Here is a 20,293-nt window from a genome sequence, read left to right as displayed (position 1 = left end):
TCACACTGACAGGCTGTGGAGATCCCACCAGGAGCCCGCCATGCATTTCTGATGAGACCTGACCCAGGGAAGTGGTTTGGGGTTGGGGTAGATTTTGGGTGAGTAGAAATTCTGCCTTGTCAGAACTCAAAGAAGGGAATGCCAACCCCGGCTTCTTTAAATACTCCACACCATCAACGTTCTATGCTTGTAAATTCTATGCTTGTTTTTCAAAAATGAAATATCCATTCCTAGGCATAGAAATAGCTGGTCTTACATTGTGCATTTCAATAAATATTGTTTCCCTGGCCCTATGAACAAAATTACTGTCATCTGAATTTACCATTGGCGATATTAGCGGACAAATGCTTAGCCCATTCGTGTGTCATTGATCTGCCTGCTGTTTTAGTACAGGCTCTAGCCTATTTAAGTCTGATCACCCTGCATTAAAATAGTGAACAGAGAAATGTCAAACAAATTTGTTAAAGCATTTGTCCGCTGATATCATTAACAGAAATTTCCAATCTCAGACTTGGAGAGCAACATGGAGCAACATTAGAATATCAATATGATTGATATAGTCTCTGCATGTTTATTTTCCTTTCAAACACACACAATCATTTACATATTCCACAGACAAACACAAAATATCTAGTCTACTGTACAGTCTATATAGAACAAATTCCAACAACAGAGGTAAAATATATTATGCACATACATAACTTTCAGGTTTAGATAACAAGATAATTTTTGTTTTTATGTATATATAAAGGAATTACAACATTGATCAAACAGCTGTTTTCAATAGGTCTGTATGGCATCACCTCACCAAGCTTTCACAGGCAGTAAGCATTATCCTTGGGGAGAGGGTTGAAGAATTTTAATTTTTTTTGATAACTGGTAACTACATTTCTAATAAGACATCTTGCAAGCTTGAAACAGTATTGTGAAGAAAGGCAGTGGTAGATTTTGTAAGTACCGTGTACAGAAATGTGGCAGTTGTACTTTGTTTCAAGTTTGTCCATCAGAAAGGCCTTAGTAAATAATGGCCTTTATATCTCCAGTCTGCACAATACCTGTAAACCTTTATTTAATAACAAACTACGTTCAAGTGGGACCATTCCCATTATGTTACTTGACTAGCTACCTGCACCATACTATCTCATTTTAACTACAGGTCCAGTTCAATCATGAGATATAAAATCCTAGTTCAGCAATCATGCAAAATAGCACTTTTTTTAATTAAATAATTTTGTACAAACCATGGGGAGGAATGTTCATGATGGGGAGTGGAATATTTTTCATTTTGGGCACCTAGTGTCAGCATCAAGCACTCACAAGTCAGGTATAACACAATTAGATGCAGAGCAAATCTCTTCCTGCTCTATCCCAGTAATGTGACTGGAGTCCCAACCTCTGTGACAATATTTCTATTATATTTCGTCAGCCTTCCTCTCTGAGAGAGATTGCCAATTGGTATCAGTTTCGTGCTGTGTGCCCATTAGGAACTGGGTTGACACTGCCCAAACTCATTTCATAGGAACCCTTAAAGTCGGCAGACAGAGGAGAGTTTTATCCCATTAATATTAGTTGGATTTGATCTCGGGTCCCAGCGATGAACACCACTGTTTAACCCACAGCATTACCCAATCCCAGAAAAATTACTTAATGAATTGTTACAGAACAACATACCCATTCCTTATTATAAGTCAACAATACAATTGATTCTAAGACTTAACGATCTATGAAGAGAGTATACTAAAACGAAACCATCCTCACAATCAGAAACTCATTCACACATGCAACAGACTAATGATAAAGTTTAATATACATTTACACACACAAATCGTTTTCCAGTCATACCAACAAAAAGTAGTCACTGAAAACGTCATATTCAGTAACTTTACTACACAGACCAACTGCATTTTAAAAAATAACTTTACATTGTGTTACTGACATTTACACAAGACCCACAAATATCTCCTAAAATCCGCAAATCAGACACCATGTTAGCAGATACTGGCTTTAGTATATCATACCTAGGGCTTGGATGGGCATCTATATATGACACAAGGGAAATATTCAATTCCTGGAGGCACTGAACAACTATGAGGTAAATCCCTAGTGTCAGAAAACTGGGTTATGAGGAAAAACTAAAGAAACTCAGGCTCTTCAACCTTGAAAGGAGATGTCTAAGGAGGACCGTATGGTGGTATAAAATAGAATAAATAATGTAGAAAAGTACTACATCAAGGTATACCATGAAAGTAGGCCAAGGGGCACAGGTACAAACTGGTGAAACATAATTTTAAGACTGATGTTAGGAAGTTCCTTTTCATTTGTTTGAGAGGCAGTTGAATGTAATGGTGGAGGGACTATAGGTTTTTCTAGATTGATGATTTAAGATGGGCTGAATGGACTACTTTAACTGTTTGGCATGTGATCTTGTCATATGTAGCATATTTTTAGCAAGTGGATATTTAGCTGTCTCTAGAACGTTTTCTTTCCATAGAACCATAGAAAAGATACAGCACGGAAGGGGGCCATTCAGCCCATCGTGTTTGCGCCGGCTCGAAGAACGTTTTCTTTCCTATCCAATTTGAATAAAGTTTATCGTTATTTTCTACATGGGGCAAATTTTTGCAAGGTCCTCCCGCTCGTCGGCCATAATTTTGGCGGAAGAGCTGTGGAAACCCCGGAAAAACGGTGTAAATTCACCCCCAAGGTTCACAGTCGGAAAATTCTGAACAGGTCATTTTAGAATTTTTATTCAATAGATTAATTAACACGATGAAGGCTAAATGCCATCTCATTAGAGATGGTCTTGTCTAATGTTATTAATAGTTTGAAAATGGCTAGAAAACCGACTGGGCTAATTAAAGGAAAAAATAGATTTTGTTACTAAAATGTGTTAATTTCAAGCCTTACAGTATGTAACTTTGCACAGATATCTGCATTGAATTAGAGATGCACTATAAATTCTGAAATATTGCACTTAGTGGCCTATTGTCCCTCAATACAGAGGCTACACAAAAATATAAAACGCAGATTACTTCAGCACCTATGCACCATTTTACATTTTCTCCCTTCAGGTAAAAATAAAAATTCAGACACCAGAAAGACAACTCTTGTTACATTTAATATTACACATTACATAATACATAATTTTTTTGCACCTAAAAATACTTATCTTCGTAATTTGTTTTACTTACGTAGTTTAAATGCTGGCAAAACACTCTTCCGAGGTTTATGAGCTTCCATGCAAATTGGCAAACTAGCAATAAAATTATGTGACGAGTCTTAAAAACGATGAATATTCTCAGTGGATACAATTTATCTTCAAGATTGCTGCTATGGGGCACGATGTTTTAAAGAGATTTACATTCATGACTCCCGCTACAGTGGTAAATGACAAATAATTATAACTGAGGCTGCAGTTGTATGATACTACTGGTTTGAAACAGATCGCTTCAGACTGGGAAGTACAGCCAGCAAGATGAAAGTTATGCTGTGGGCTCCAGCTGGCTACAACTCGCACTGTGCCTACCAGAACCGAGTTCTGCAGATGTACACAATGTTCCCTTGATGGGTAATATTTAACGTTAGGAGAGAGTGGCAGTGGCATGTGATTTCTTATAACATTAAAATAATTCAGTTTTAAGTCTATAAAGTGCCCCAGAGATCCAACAGACCGTCTGAGCACCTTTGAACCCATCTTCACACCACAATGGAGTTATCTCACTCTGTGAAGTATGAGAGGTGTGAGATGGCCTTCTGGAGATGGTCTTTCACCACTTGGCTTTAGTGCACTTGGTATCAGATCAGGACCTGACTCTGCAGTTATACTGACATTTTTGTGTTGATACACACCCGCAACTTATTCACATCAACTTGAAAGTGGTAGTATAACTAGAGCCTGAGACTGCTAGCAAATATATTGCAAAGCTTTTTTTTCAAATACTTATTATTGATCAAGGAGCTCTCTCATTAGTAATTGCTCCTTTAAGTGACATATGGATACTTATTACTACACACAGGACACTCATTCAAGTAATCAGACAAACTTAACCCATTAATTTAAATGCGTGCATTTCTGTTGCTGAATTCACAGTTTTGTGCAGACTGAGGATAAGCTGTTTATCATCAATTTATCATCGAGGGAATGCTTGAAAGGCCACATAAATCTAGTAAGCAGGGAGATCTAAGTAATTTATAAATGTAGTACATTGAGCCTGGGAACCCATTGTCCCTGTTAACAGTCACACAAACCTCGAATCTACAGAAAAATTGCGGAACCAATACCAATATAAGTAGAGGTTGACTAAGTGTCAGTTTTAATGCAAGAGGTCTTGGGGAAAAGTATTGTGCACAGGCTAGCAAAAAATAAATATAGATTGGTTTGTTTAATATTATATAGAGGCCATACAGTAACATTTTCATGGACTAATACCTAAGGACTAATCTTTGCAATGTAGACACAATTTGATTGCCTCCATATGTCTATGGACAAGTCACTAACAGCTGCAGTTTTGTTGCTGTGGAGGGGGGTTCTCTGTGAGTTTTGTGTTTTGTTTTCCTGTAGCAACAGTAGGGTCTGTATCCAAACTCTCCGACATCTTCTCACAGATGATGTCAACAAGGCGTTCAAATGTTTGCTTTACATTCATGTTGTCCTTGGCACTGGTTTCGAAAAATTCAAAGCCTTGCAGAAAGAATAAAAATATTAGTTTTACAATTAACAGTTGCTAAGCAAGTACACAAAAAGAGCAGTCTGCACACAGCATTGCTCCTGTTTTTCTTTCCGTGGCTCAGATGACAGACTGGAGATCTACTCAGCCAGTGCTGCTGTAGCCAGCTGCTAGAGAGTGTGCAAGGGTTATCCAATGAACATCCAATATTCAAACCCTCACTTTGCAAAAGTGGCCAATGTTAGGTCAAAAGCTCTCAATTGAGCCATTTTTGATATTTAGTACCTACTGTTTGAGGAACTCCTGTCTGTGGTGGCTCATTAATTTTCCTCCCCTTTTCTTCTGAAGCCAGTGATTCAAGCTGGAATACAATTCCAGCTCTTCAGTATTTGCTAAGTGAGCTCAGCCAGTGAATGCTGACACTTTATTTGGTAATGGGAATATCCTCATCTGATTGTCGCATATAAACACTTTCCAGCAGGAATCATTGGATATTAATCAGTAATGGGAACTCTGATTGTTTCTAAATTACAAGTGTCATAATAAACAATTAAATGTATTTAATTTCCCGATGTGGTAATGCACAACAAAAATGTCAAAGTTCAGTGTCTATAATGATCATGCTAACATCAGAAAATACCTTTAAAAAATCTAAATATTCAATATTGGCTACAAGGCTCTGCTGAATTTTTAAAAATCATTAATATTGGTAATTATTTTAAAGTAAGAAATGTTTTTATAAATTATTTTCATTATCACTGTTCCAGTATCCTTTTTGCTTTGGTTCTGTAATTATCTTTGACATGTAGGTATAATACACAAGGTGCTGATAGCTCATTGAAAACTAGGATGTTTGTACCGGTAATATCAAAACCTATTTTTGAGAGGAATGAAACTGATGTATAAATCACTAACATTAACAGGTGAATTACTGTTTTTCTGCAATTGGTAATTTAGTAAATTTGTTGTATTCTGCTGTTATAGCAGTTCTCATAACTACTCCTGCTAATATAATAAAATATTTTATTTGGCTGGTTGGGTTCTTGAAGGTGGAGGATACAATTTGATGTGAAGAGCAAGGCTAAGTAGCACGTATATTAAATTATTTAGGATTAGTGAGTATTTAACAAAAAGTTATTTTGAGTATTCAAGACAAGCATACACCTTTAGCGTGAATAAGTTCTGATTATTGATTGAGAACTGTTCTAAGTAATCTCCATTCCACAACAGTCTAATTGTATTGGGTCAGTGGTGTCATCAACTAACCCTTCCCTGACATTTCTTTGCTGTATTGCCCCAGCTCAATCTGATTTTCTTTCAGGGTGATCAACATCCAGCTCATTTATTTTGTCTTCTGGCAGCTGATATCCACTGTATTGCTTGTTTGTGAATCCTGTGGGAGTTCATCCTCTAAAGGCAGCAGCAAACACAGATGACACGTAGTCATCTCTAGAAGATTCTGTCTCTTGCATCTCTGATATGCTGCCTCATTTGTGGTAAAGTTGAACGAACTTATGTTCAAAATCTTACTCAAATGTCAGTAATAGAAAGCATCTAGTCAAGCTTTCAATTGCTATGTCTGACCTCTATAGTATTGTTGTTCTCACATGTTCTCTTTTTTTTAAAGGATACACCTTTTATATGTATATGTAGCAATGCTTTGCTGAAAGTTAAAGAGAATATATTTTTAAAATTACCTGCACAACCTGTTTTACCTGTCGATGGTCCTGTGATTGGCAATTTCTGCCTGTAGATGGTGCTGTGATTGGCATTTATAATGGTAAAAGATCTGTCAGTTAATGTTTACTCAAATTTAAGCACACAGGGGTAATTTTTTGTCTTTAGCTCATGGACAGTAATCTGGCAGAGCTGATGATATCCCCCCCCCCGGCCCCCATTATAGAACCTGTCCGATTCCCATTCCATTGAAATCAAAAGCTATCTTTTCCCTTAATTACGAATCTTTCATAACTACCGCTCGTCTGTTTTCCTGGTTGGTGTTACTCTTTCTCCCATGGGTAGCTACTTGCTCTTTTTTAGATTTGAAGCATAAATACCTATTAGGTAAATTCAGACTTGCACTGATGATATACAATTTAGGCTGTTGAAAGTACAGGGTACAGAGTAGACATATCCCTACGAGAGGGAAAGGAACGGCAACCAAAGTTAGAGCTCCCTGGATGACTAAAGATATAGAGGTTAAAATGAAACAGTAAAAGGAGGCTTATGACGAATGTAAGGTTCATCGTACAGGAGAGAACCAGGCTGAATACAGAAAGTACAGAGGAGATCTAAAAAAGGGAATCAGAGAGGCAAAGAGAGAGTATGAGAATAGATTAGCGGCTAACATAAAAGGGAACCCAAAAGACATTTATAAGCATATAAATAGTAAAAGGGTAGTCAAAGGAAGGGTGGGACCGATTAGGATCAAAAAAAGAGATCTTCTTGTGGACGCTAAGGTACTAAAAGAATACTTTGTATCCGTCTTCACTAGAGAAGAGGATACTGCCAATGTAGCAGTAAAGGAGGAGGTAGTAGCGATATTGAATAGGATAAAAATAGATAAAGAGGAGGTACTTAAAATATTGGCAGTACTCAACGTGGAAAAGTCACCCGGTCCAGATGGGATACATCCTAGATTACTGAGGGAAGTAAAGGTGGAAATTGCGGAGGCTCTGGCCACAATCTTCCAATCCTCCTTAGATATGGGGATAGTGCCGGAGGACTGGAGGATTGCAAATGTTACCCCTGTTCATAAAAGGGGAGAGGGATTAAATTGGCAATTACAGGCCAGTCAGCCTAATGTTGGTGGTGGGGAATCTTTTAGAGACAATAATCCGGGACAAAGTTAATTGGCACTTGCAAAAGTCTGGGCTAATAAATGAAAATCAGCACAGATTTGTTAAAGGAAAATCATGTTTGACTAACTTGATTGAGTTCTTTGATGAAGTAATGGAGAGGGTTGATGAGGGTAGTGTGGTTGATGTTGTGTATATGGACTTCCAAAAGGCATTTGATAAAGTACCACATAATAGGCTTGTTAGCAAAATTAAAGCCCATGGGGTTAAAGGGGCAGTAGCAGCGTGGATACAAAATTGGCTAAGGGACAGAAAGCAGAGAGTAGTGGTGAACGGTTGTTTTTCAGACTGGAGGGAAGTATACAGTGATGTTCCCCAAGGGTCAGTATTAGGACCACTGCTCTTCTTGATATATATTAAAGATCTGGACTAAATGGTACAATTTTAAAGGGGGTGCAGGAACAGAGAAACCTGGAGTTATACATACACAAGTCTTTGAAGGTGGCAGGACAAGTTAAGAAGGCGTGCGGGATCCTTGGCTTTTTAAATACAGGCATAGAGTACAAAAGCAGGGAAGTTATGCTAAACCTTTATAAAACACTAGTTAGGCCTCAGCTGGAGTATTGTGTCCAATTCTGGGCACCACACTTTAGGAAGGATGTCAAGATCTTAGAGGGAATGTAGAAGAGATTTATTGGAATGGTACCAAGGATGAGGGACTTCAGTTATGTGGAGAGACTGGAGAAGCTGGGATTGTTCTTCTTAGAACAGAGAAGGTTAAGGGGAGATTTGATAGAGGTGTTCAAAATCATGAACGGTTTTGATAGAGTAAATAAGGAGAAACTGTTTCCAGTGGCAGAAGGGTCGGTAACCAGAGGACACAGATTTAAGGTGATCGGCAAAAGAGCCAGAGGCGACATGAGGAAACATTTTTTTTACGCAGCGAGTTGTAATGATCTGGAATGCACCGCCTGAAAGGGTGGTGGAAGCAGATTCAATAGTAACTTTCAAAAGGGAATTAGATAAATACTTGAAGGGAAAAAACTTAGAGGGCTATGGGGAGAGAGCTGGGGAATGGAAGTAATTGGCTAGCTCTTTCAATGAGCTGGCACAAGCATGGTGGGCAGAATGGCATCCTCATGTGCTGTACCTACTATGATATGATACTATGATAGCTTCTATAAACATGCAAATTATGCCATTGGACTGGAGATTAGCCAATGTAACAATGCAATTCTTTTGAAAGAGACCTCTTGCAATAACACCCAGAATTGTATTAGTTTTTTTATCCACTTCGGGAGCTGCTGTTAATGTCTTCTGAACCTGAACCCACAAATCCTGCTGCTCTTCCACAGCACCCAACCTTCCCCTCATTCAAAGTATAATTATTACTGTTATTTTTACCAAATAGTACCACCTCATATATATTGACATTCAATTCCATGAACTTTTTTGCTTAGTTCACCATCTTATCAATATCCCCATGTAGCTTGCTTTGGTCCTCAGAATTATTACTATACCTCCTATTTTAGTATTGTTTACAAATTTGGACACCACTCCCTCTATCCCTAGATCCAAATCATTGATGTACACAATGAACAGCAGCAGTCCCAGAACATAACCGTGTGGAACACCACTACCCACCTGTAACCATTCTGAGAAATTGCCCTTAACTCCTACTCTGCTTCCTCCCTTCTAACCAATTTTCTATCCTTCCCCCTAATTCCATACCCTCTAATCTTCTCCAATATGGTTTTCTATATGGTACTTCATGAAAGGCTTTCTGAAAGTCCACGTACACTATATTCACTGCATTTCCCTGATCCGCCGTATCTGTCACCTCCTCAAAGAACTCATCAGGTTAGTCAAACATGATCTTCCTTTCTGAATTGCATATTGGCTGCTTCTAATTGTTATTATGTCTTCATCTAGATATTTAGTAATTTCATCTTAAGAGTTCAATTTTTTCCTTACCACAGATGTTAAACTAACTGGCCTGGATTATCTCTGCTTCCCTTGTTGAAAATGGGTATTACATTGACCACTCCAGTCCTTCAGGGCATAACTGCACTCAATCACTCACAATAGAACCCTAAAATATCATTTTATAGGACTTCTGCTATTTCTTTCCCATTTTTCTCAGGATCCTTAGATCCTTACAGGTTCCAGCACCTTGTCCTCCTTTAGTTTAACTGATTTCTCTAATACTTTACTTTTATTTATTATATCTCTTATCTTGCTTGTAATGAATTCAGGATGTACCTCCTTCCCCATATCCTTCTCTTTTGTAAGTATTGATGTGAAGTACTTGTTAAGTTTCCCCACCAATTTATGTTTATCTTCTACTAACTCACTATCCTCTCCTTCCAGATCCAACCTTAAATTTAACAATTCTCTTTTTACTAATATTTGTAGAATACTTTACTGTTTTCTTTAATATTATTTGAGATTCTCTCCTCATACATCCTTCTTGCTTTCCTTATCCTTTTCTTCACCTCTATATTTTCACGTATTCTTTTATTTTTCATTTTTATTATAACGTCTTCGATCTCATATTGTTTCTTATCTATTTATTTATTAATGGCATCTTGAGACTTGAAGTAATTTATTTTTAATTGTATATACTTATTCTCCATCCATTTCTGAACTATAGTCCTGTGCCAGTTTCCACCTCCCTCAGTTAGCTCATTCCTCATCGTTCTAAAATTTGCCTATGGACAGGCACAATTATCATCATAAGACATTATATCACAACAGATTTTTAATGTGCGCCAACATTTTACATAATGTCTTTCTTCTGAACACTGGGCTTCCCTTTGGTGAGCCTGTGTGCTGTCCTTAAGCCTATTCTAGTTGTCTAGTGCTACCTGAGGCCAGGATTCCCAGAGGAAGTAGGCTACCACTCTGGAAACATGAACCTCTTGAGACTGACACAGCCTGATCTTGGGCCTTCTGAAAGCTGCGTTGCCATTGCTGGTGCATCGGCAGTCTGGTTCTGTCCCCTTCCACCTACACAAGCAGTCACCTGAGGGTGCTGACTGGAGAGCTCACATGAACAACCAGCAGGTTCTTCAGGCAGGGGCTGATGTCTACTGAGTCTCTTCTCAGCAATGTTGGACTCCACTTTCACTCCTGATTCCTCCGCATGCCCTTGTGCTCCATATCACTTAGTGACCAAACCTCAGTGGCAGTAGCTAGATCCTCCCAGGTGTTAGCACTGGGGAGGGGAGAATTTAATGTTTCAGAGGATGTACGGCCCAGGACAGTAGACTCTGACTCTTGGACTGTTGTGGCTACAATTGGATTTGACAATCAGGATCTGTCCAATTATTTACAAAACTCTTTATTTACCAGAAGAACTTTTCTGGGAATTTCAAATAAACCAGATAGTGTGAGTCAGTGAGAGAAAGGCTGAATGATGTGGTGGGTGAGAATGCAGAGGTTGAAGGGTCTTGCTGTCTTTCTCCCTCCTCCTCCTCAGCAGCATCTTGCTGTGCTTCATCTAGAAGAAAGGAAAAATAGGTTAGAATATTAGGCAGCTAACTTGAAGTGTTCTGTGTAATACTTGAAGGAGCACAATGAGGTTTCTTGTAACCGTGTCTTCGCTCCTGAGACATGAGACGGGGAAGCTGTTCACGGTCCAGACAAACCAATAGCTGCTACCTGCCCTCCTACTTCTCTGTCCCCAACAGCATCAGCAATATGCCACCCTAGAGCTCCAATATTTCTTCCTCAGGTAGGATGAGAGGCCTTGTATAGTGGGTGGACGACCACCTGTAGCTCAAGATTTGTAAGTGTTATGGGCCACCTTCTCCTGAAAGTGAAAAGAAAAGAGAAGATGTAAGTATAGCACTGAAGACTAGAAAAATATCTTGTTAGAAGAGTTAGACACTTAAGGGAATGACAAGAGCAGCAAGCACGAAAGCACAGGTGTGGTGAATTAGGGATAGCTTATCATGCATGCACACTGTGAGGGAAGGTGCACTTGCAGGTTGCATATGGTGATGGGAGCAGGGATCAGTGGTGCATATTACAGCCCTTGAGGGAAAGTAAGGGTAAAGTATGATGCAGTGTCACAAATAGAAACTGCACCGAAGGTTCATGGGAAAGAATAAGCTTACCTTGGCTGCCCTAGTTAGGTCATTGAACTTCTTCCTGAGGACTCCTAGCGGGCAAAGAGGTAGAACTCACTGCCACAGCCACCTCCCGCCACAAAATGTTTATCACAGATTTCTGGGATTTCCTGCCACGACTCCAAAAGGAGTGCCCCTCCCGCTCTGCATTTCAGTCAGCAGAACATCCAGGTTTGATTCAAAAATGTTTGCTGTTCTTCTCCTTAATCTGGTTGCTATCCTTCTCTCCCAGTTTGCCTGCTTCCTTCAGTGCTGCCATTATCCCTTAAAGCAGAAGGAGGTTTTATATTCTGCTGCACTAGGTCTCTGCACGCAACCCCACCCCCCACCCCCGCCACCCAAACTCCCGCAGGTCTGCCTTCAAATCATGGAGCCTTCCACACAGTTCTCCCATCTGCCCACGTATTCCCACATCCCATCCTCTGGCATAACTGTGGCACACCAGACTTGATTTGCATTGCCCGTCCACCTCTTTTTAGCTGACCCTGTGATTTCCAATGGGATCAACAGCAGAGCAAAGCAGCAGGTGCAAGTCCCGCTGCACTGCACTTCCACTAGCACAATGGCATGTCCGGGATTTCGTCCTTAATCTTTATGGTGATTGAAATTCCCCAAAAATTTGTCAGTTCAAGATTTTCATTTAATTTTACACTAGTGTTTTCCAGATATGCTCAGCATAGCATTTAGTAAGAAGATATTGATTATTTATTACATGATTTGTCATAGAGATGGACTTTAGTTCCAAATGATAAATGATAAACACAGTGAAGCTTATTTATCTTAATGACTCTAAGGCTCTCGATACCAAACTTAGCTTTATTTAATTTAGAATTTTTGAACCTTTTGGAAGATAGGACTAATTTAAGCAAATGAGCACTGAAATTCTGGTGGCACCATTGCGCTGACAGCAGTGTGGTTGCATGGTGCTTTGTCCCTGGCATGACCCCATCTCAAATCCAGGGGACGGGATCATTGCCATATTAGGGAAGGCTGTCTGTGCCAGGGGTGGCACTATGGGGGCACCCACAAATGGAAATGATGTGATGTCAGAGGGCTCTCTGCCACTGAGATGGGATTCAAAATGGGCCAAAGAATTAAAGTGGTACCAAATTCCTCTTTGCACTGGACTCCTAATTCTAATGGTAATTGAACGCCATTTGAATCTGGCATTGTGGGGCCCACTACTGGTTACATTGCCCGTGTATCTTGCGGGATTTCCAGGATCCCCACTCCATAATGCCTTCAAACTGATGTTGGGGTGGGGGGCAGAATATCTCCCACCTCACCCCCATTGGAATTTATCGTTTCATTAGTTAAGAGGCAGAAACCCGGCGGTGAAGGGCTCGGCCCCAAATTCTTGCCCCATTGCTACCACAATGCCTAAATTCTGACACTTGAAAGAGCAGAATTTCTGGGCTATCCTTAAGGCTGTGTTAGTTATTGGCCCTGAATTTCCTTAAGGGTTATGCTGGACTCCCACTATAAATCCGGTGAGGGACCAGCAAAAGCCACTGGAAAATGGCAGGGACCCGGTTGCACCAGCTCTCCACCATTTTTGGGTTTTTCAGGCCTGCCTTTAAGAGTGCGGACCATGCACCGTGATGTACAAGGCAAATGTCGTCTAGGGCGTTCCTGCTCTTTTGGCCCATATGGGACCCGATATAATACCGGAGGTCGGTATGCCCAGTGGGATGAGGCATACCGACTTCCAGGTGGGCATAAGTGTGGCCCACAGGGGGACTAATCCTAGTCTACTGAAGTTTGAAATTTTTAATCAATATTTTTGGTCGTACCCCTTACACAGGGCTGAAGGTAACATGGCCGGTGTCTGGGTGTGTGTGGGCATTCCATCCCCAGTAGCAAGATGGTGCTGCGTTTTCCAGCTGCATGGGCCAGGCAGGTGTCAGAGCAATGTCTGCAATGGCTCAAGTGCCCGGTTGCCCCATGGAAATTAGGTATCCTCCCACTAACCCCGCATGATCAGCTGGAGAGCACCAGAGCAATCTTGATGGTTATGGGCCTTAGGGTTTCAGAGCCTTTAAATTAAATTTCATATCAGTTCTGCATTGTTTTCTGATTCAGAGTTCTGGTTAGCAGTAACCTAAAAGGCATAGGAAGAGCAACCCCGTTAGAAAGGTAATGGTGCTGTGACAGAACAACCACCACAATATAGCACCAGGCAACAAGAGAATAGAAAGTTGTATGGTCACTTCCTGCAGTGTACTGCTGGGTTAGCTAATACTTGGTATAGTTAGATTATCAACATTTCAAGCTTTTTTTTTGTCCATTTTCCACTAAGGATTTTAAAGAAGAGTTACTTTTAATAGCAAAATACTGTGGATGCTGGAAATCTGAAATAAAAACTGAAAATGCTGGAAAAGCTCAGCAAGTCAGGCAGCATCTGTAGATAAAGAAACAGAGTTAACATTTCAGGCCAGAACGGTTCTAATGCAAGGTTTTCGACCTGAAATGTTAACTCTGTTTCTTTCTCCACAGATGCTGCCTGACTTGCTGAATATTTCCAGCATTTTCTTGTTTTATTTGTTACTTTTAATAGTTTTTTAAGCAGGGTGTTCAAGCTTATCTTTAAAGGCACCCAGATAAAAGGTTAATATGCTAAATGGAAGACTGTTTCCCCCAGCGACTAAACAATACTAATCACCCCCACGACGGTGGGGAGAGGGAAAATTAAAAATCGCAAAACACGACCTCAACCCACCACATGCAGGCCTGCCGCCATTTGTACGGCGGTGGATATCGAGACGTGCCTGTGTCCCGCACTCGAGAGGCAGGACACTTTATTATAATATTTAAATCAGGCTCCCAAAGTGCAGTTGGGCGCCTGATTTAAATTTAACGGCTGCTGGTCGGGTTTCCCACAGCTCGGGAAACCCGACCAGCAGCCAGGAGTACTCCCCCCGGCCCCTCATACAACTCTTCTGCCAATTGTGGCCTCTCTTCGCTGCTGTGATCGGCTAACCCCTCCCTCCAAACCCCGATCTTTCCCTCCCTCCTTCCCGATTGCTAGGCTCCGACCACCCCCCCACCCCCAATCCTCGATCTTTGTCTCCCTCCCTCCCGATTGCCGGGCTCCGACTCCCCCCCATCCCCAATCCTCGAACTTTGCCTCCCTCTCTCCCGATTGCCGGGCTCTGACCCCACCCCCCAACCCCAATCTTTGCCTCCCTCCCTCCCGATTGCCAGGCTCTAACCCGCCCCCCCCACAATCCCCGATCGTTGAGTCCCTCCCTCCTGATTGCTGGCTGTCGACTCCCTCCACTGTCCCCAATGGTCCCTGGCTGCGACATTCTACCACTGGTTTTCCAGTCTGGCAGCCGGCCAGCTGTCTATGTGGCCGGCTGCCGGGCGGGAAATGGAAAAAAAATCGATAATGAGGTCCTGCTGATAAATTTGGCAGAACCTCCGCGTTCCCGGGATTTCCGGGCATCCCCCCACAACCCTGCTCCCCCGCTCCATCCCCGCAAATATCGGTGCCTAAGAGTTTGTTCGTTTTTCTGTATAATTAAAAGAACACCTCACACCATTGTGTTGTGAAGTCCATTGATCCCTGTCTGTGTGAACACAGGGAGATAAAAAGATAGAAACGGGGACACAGGCTGACAGAAAAACTTTTATGAAACAGTGAGGGCAGTCAGGTTTGTTTAAAGGAAAGCTGTGAGAGATTTTTCTAAGGCAAAGAGGTTAGAAATGGTGGAAAATAGTTAGAAAAAAACTTAAGTTAAGCAAGGTGAGTCACGATGTGTGCTATCATGGCAAGTTCTTTATTTTCTATCACATGATAAATTGCATGGATTAAATTAAATATGGTAACTTTATTGTGAATTCAAGCACCTTAACAATTCTGGCCTCATCTCATCAAGTGTTTGCTCAGTCCACTTTCAGAAGGATTGAAGCAGCATACATGCGAAAGACATGAATGTCCAGTTCAGGTCACTAGAAGATAAACTATCATACAAGCAGATATACCGCACTGAGAATCAACTTCGATAAATGTAAGATGATCAGATCACTTACAGTGACGATTAATGCTACCGAACAGAGAAAGTCTCTACAGTAGACCTGAATTTGTAACAATATGTTATTAACAAAATGCATTAAGGACAAGCCAAAGTTAGTGCTAAATAAGACAATTCACACTGGTCAAACATACCAAGTTGGTCTGCTAGCTGCTTTCCTCTCTCCACAGAAACTATCCTTTCATCTTCCATGTCACATTTGTTGCCGACCAGTATAACCTGAGCATTGTCCCAGGAATATGTCTTGATTTGGGTTGACCTAAGAGGAAATTGGAGAATACTTAGAAATACATGACTGAGAGGTATGTTATTATTATTTTAACAAAAGTATCGATATTGTGCAAATCATAATGCTTCTCAATAGCTACTTGTTACAAATCTAACACTTTTAGAAAGATGGGCTATATTTATATTGGCCCACAATTTGCTGTCAAAATAACGGTGAGGCTAATGGTGCTCGCCGTTATTTATGCGCAAATGCTACAGCAATTTTAGGCGAGGGGAGATGCATGGTTAAACTCAGAAACCCAAAAGTTGCCGTCCGAGATGTGCCGCTCCACCCTTAGCTAATCGAAAACAGCATCTCACTATCTGTCTCATCATTGAAATGCATTGAACAGAGTGGAGTTTCTGCATTTGCGTGGTAGATATGAACTAAACTCACCACAGAAAGTTAAGTCAAGTAATTTCAAGTTAACAATGTGATAATTGTTAATTACTGCCAGTCAACCTCTCTGGTACTGAAAATTAACTATTACAAGCATGGAGTCTCATTTCTTCAGGTTTTAATTGTTGTTGGAGATTTTTTAAAAAAACATTTAAATTAAAATGATCTTTTTTTAAACTTTTTCTTTCTGTCCCTTTTTTCTCTCTCTCTTAATCCAATCGTTCTTTCCCTCCCCTTATTGCTCTTTCTGTGTCTGATTTGACATTGAATTCACCCATTTTAATTTACATTTCCTTCTCAGTCTGCACTGTTAATTTCACAATCCTTCAATCTGATTGGTTAAGGAGATACACAGTTGCTTGTCCTGTTCACTCAGATCCCAGATGCCCGGTTTCCCTCCCTGCGACATTATCAGTTCGCACTTTCAGCAACTTGCAGCGCAAAATATCATCGAGATTAAATGGGCAAGGGCAAGTCTAACTAACAGTGGATGCCATTCGTTGCCCTGCTACAACAAATTCTGGGACATTGATGGATTTCTGGTTAATAAAACTTTCAGAATAGAATTTGGCTCTTGCTTTCTTTTTCCATAACTCCAGTCCCACATAATTCTAAAGTATTTTCTAAGACCTGGTGACTTACAAATCATTTCAAGGAGAATGCCTGTAACACTGGGAGCAGGGCGATAAGTAGCTGTGGAACCTGTCAGGTGGGTTCCTCACTGGACCTAGTTTGGAGTAGGAAGGGTTAGAATGCATGACAAGGAGAAGGAACGGGGCAAAATGCATGCCTTGTAATCATAGAATCATAGAATCATAGAATCATAGAAGTTACAACATGGAAACAGGCCCTTCGGCCCAACATGTCCATGTCGCCCAGTTTATACCACTAAGCTAGTCCCAATTGCCTGCACTTGGCCCATATCCCTCGATACCCATCTTCCCCATGTAACTGTCCAAATGCTTTTTAAAAGACAAAATTGTACCCGCCTCTACTACTGCCTCTGGCAGCTCGTTCCAGACACTCACCACCCTTTGAGTGAAAAAATTGCCCCTCTGGATCCTTTTGTATCTCTCCCCTCTCACCTTAAATCTGTGCCCCCTCGTTATAGACTCCCCTACCTTTGGGAAAAGATTTTGACTATCGACCTTATCTATGCCCCTCATTATTTTATAGACTTCTATAAGATCACCCCTTAACCTCCTACTCTCCAGGGAATAAAGTCCCAGTCTGTCTAACCTCTCCCTGTAAGTCAAACCATCAAGTCCCGGTAGCATCCTAGTAAATCTTTTCTGCACTCTTTCTAGTTTAATAATATCCTTTCTATAATAGGGTGACCAGAACTGTACACAGTACTCCAAGTGTGGCCTCACCAATGCCCTGTACAACTTCAACAAGACATCCCAACTCCTGCATTCAATGTTCTGACCAATGAAACCAAGCATGCTGAATGCCTTCTTCACCACCCTATCCACCTGTGACTCCACTTTCAAGGAGCTATGAATCTGTACTCCTAGATCTCTTTGTTCTATAACTCTCCCCAACGCCCTACCATTAACGGAGTAGGTCCTGGCCCGATTCGATCTACCAAAATGCATCACCTCACATTTATCTAAATTAAACTCCATCTGCCATTCATCGGCCCACTGGCCCAATTTATCAAGATCCCGTTGCAATCCTAGATAACCTTCTTCACTGTCCACAATGCCACCAATCTTGGTGTCATCTGCAAACTTACTAACCATGCCTCCTAAATTCTCATCCAAATCATTAATATAAATAACAAATAACAGCGGACCCAGCACCGATCCCTGAGGCACACCGCTGGACACAGGCATCCAGTTTGAAAAACAACCCTCGACAACCACCCTCTGTCTTCTGTCGTCAAGCCAATTTTGTATCCAATTGGCTACCTCATCTTGGATCCCATGAGATTTAACCTTATGTAACAACCTACCATGCGGTACCTTGTCAAATGCTTTGCTGAAGTCCATGTAGACCACGTCTACTGCACAGCCCTCATCTATCTTCTTGGTTACCCCTTCAAAAAACTCAATCAAATTCGTGAGACATGATTTTCCTCTCACAAAACCATGCTGACTGTTCCTAATTAGTCCCTGCCTCTCCAAATGCCTGTAGATTCTGTCCCTCAGAATACCCTCTAACAACTTACCCACTACAGATGTCAGGCTCACTGGTCTGTAGTTCCCAGGCTTTTCCCTGCCGCCCTTCTTAAACAAAGGCACAACATTTGCTACCCTCCAATCTTCAGGCACCTCACCTGTAGCGGTGGATGATTCAAATATCTCTGCTAGGGGACCCGCAATTTCCTCCCTAACCTCCCATAACGTCCTGGGATACATTTCATCAGGTCCCGGAGATTTATCTACCTTGATGCGCGTTAAGACTTCCAGCACCTCCCTCTCTGTAATATGTACACTCCTCAAGACATCACTATTTATTTCCCCAAGTTCCCTAACATCCATGCCTTTCTCAACCGTAAATACCGATGTGAAATATTCATTCAGGATCTCACCCATCTCTTGTGGTTCTGCACATAGATGACCTTGTTGATCCTTAAGAGGCCCTACTCTGGTTCAGTGAAAGATCTGTATGATATTTCATCTTATGCATAATAAAACACACTTCATAAAATTTTGTACCTTTTAAGTCACAAATTTAAAACCTCCTACAATCCTCTAAATCCTTTCCAACCAAACAAATCCATTTAATATTTGATTCTATATCCCCACAGTACTTCTATTGTTTAATTTTCCATCAGAAAGGACCATGGGATACAGTTGCTAAGTAACATCATGGAATATTTCCCTTAATAAAATATTGAGTATAAACTATTGATATACTTTACTGTGCCCTTTCTGTAAATGATTTCAGATACAAAGTGATGAAGCAGCACACAATCTTGAAAGATCGATTATTTTTATAGTGCTAATGTGACCTTTCAGAGGACAAAAAGCTGCTCAGTAATCATAGATCTGGTGACCTACTTTTTCATATAACTTTTGTCAGACTGTGACAGAGAATTAGTATCAAGAGCCTTGAAATTACCTCAATAGTTACAGACTAACAGATCACCTGAAGAGACTCTTCCAACAAGGAAATAAAGAGTTTCACCTAAAAATTATGCTGTGAATGTTAACGTATGACCTAACACATCTGTATGAAATTTCCTTGTTTGCTGTTTAACAGAAAGTTCCCATTGAAAAGGCAGATGCAGGAATTTTATAAGATTGTATCAAATGTTCTTACACTAATATTTGCACAGTATAATTTAAAAGTGAAACCGTCTATTTTCTGCGTGGAAGAATCTTTTCAGGTAGTCTCCGTCTGTAGCTAGAGGTAATTAAGTGAGATGAATGGACAAGAAATCTACCTTATATTGGAAACACCTGGCTTGTGCACACCAGGCAGTGCATAGAGGAAATATCCCGACTCCACCATATTTTTATGGCAGTATTTTTACACATACCATTAATCTTTCAACTGTGTTTCTAAGCTTTTCTCTTTTTTCTTCACCCTTATTGTTTTTCCTCTTTATGCTTTTCTCCACCCTTCCACAATCAAGAAGACAGGCAAATCTGCTTCCACAACCCTACAATGCCGCTGTTCAGCTAATCATTCTAAGATCCACATGACTGATCCAGCAGAGACTTGACACTTAATTTATCCTTCTCTATTGGTAAGCCCCTCACTGACCAATTTGACAACACCACCAAACTAGGAATACATTGCATATGGAATGGTGAGTACAGATCCACAATCCACTTTTAGTCATTACAAAGTTAATACTGAATTTAACTTTTAGTGTGCAGGAAATGGAAAATGTCACACTGGTATGGTAAGTGTGATTGCTCTTGTGAGGTTAGGGTTGAGGCATATTGTTGTAGTAGAGCAAATCCCGGAACAGACCCCAGTGAAATTCCACTTCACACTTGCTCCCAAACTTTGGGTCTACAAGAAGAGTTCCAGG

General features: G+C 40.8%; 1 protein-coding gene across 2 annotated transcripts in view; it reads right to left on the bottom strand.

Moving 5' to 3' along the window:
- Positions 1-568: 568 nt before the first annotated feature.
- rab3c (RAB3C, member RAS oncogene family) overlaps positions 569-20,293 on the bottom strand; it is a 208,358-nt gene continuing 188,633 nt past the window's right edge. For both annotated transcript variants that reach the window (XM_067986345.1, XM_067986335.1), the window contains exons 4-5: positions 15,770-15,894; positions 569-4,681 (exon numbers count right to left, since the gene is read on the bottom strand). In XM_067986345.1, coding sequence (XP_067842446.1) covers positions 4,494-4,681; positions 15,770-15,894 — 313 coding nt within the window. In that variant the 3' untranslated portion in view covers positions 569-4,493. The remainder of the gene's footprint in view (positions 4,682-15,769; positions 15,895-20,293) is intronic.

Source organism: Heptranchias perlo, chromosome 1 (genome assembly GCF_035084215.1).
Source record: "Heptranchias perlo isolate sHepPer1 chromosome 1, sHepPer1.hap1, whole genome shotgun sequence".
NCBI classification, from domain to species: domain Eukaryota; kingdom Metazoa; phylum Chordata; class Chondrichthyes; order Hexanchiformes; family Hexanchidae; genus Heptranchias; species Heptranchias perlo.
This window is presented reverse-complemented; position numbering and strand designations above follow the sequence as displayed.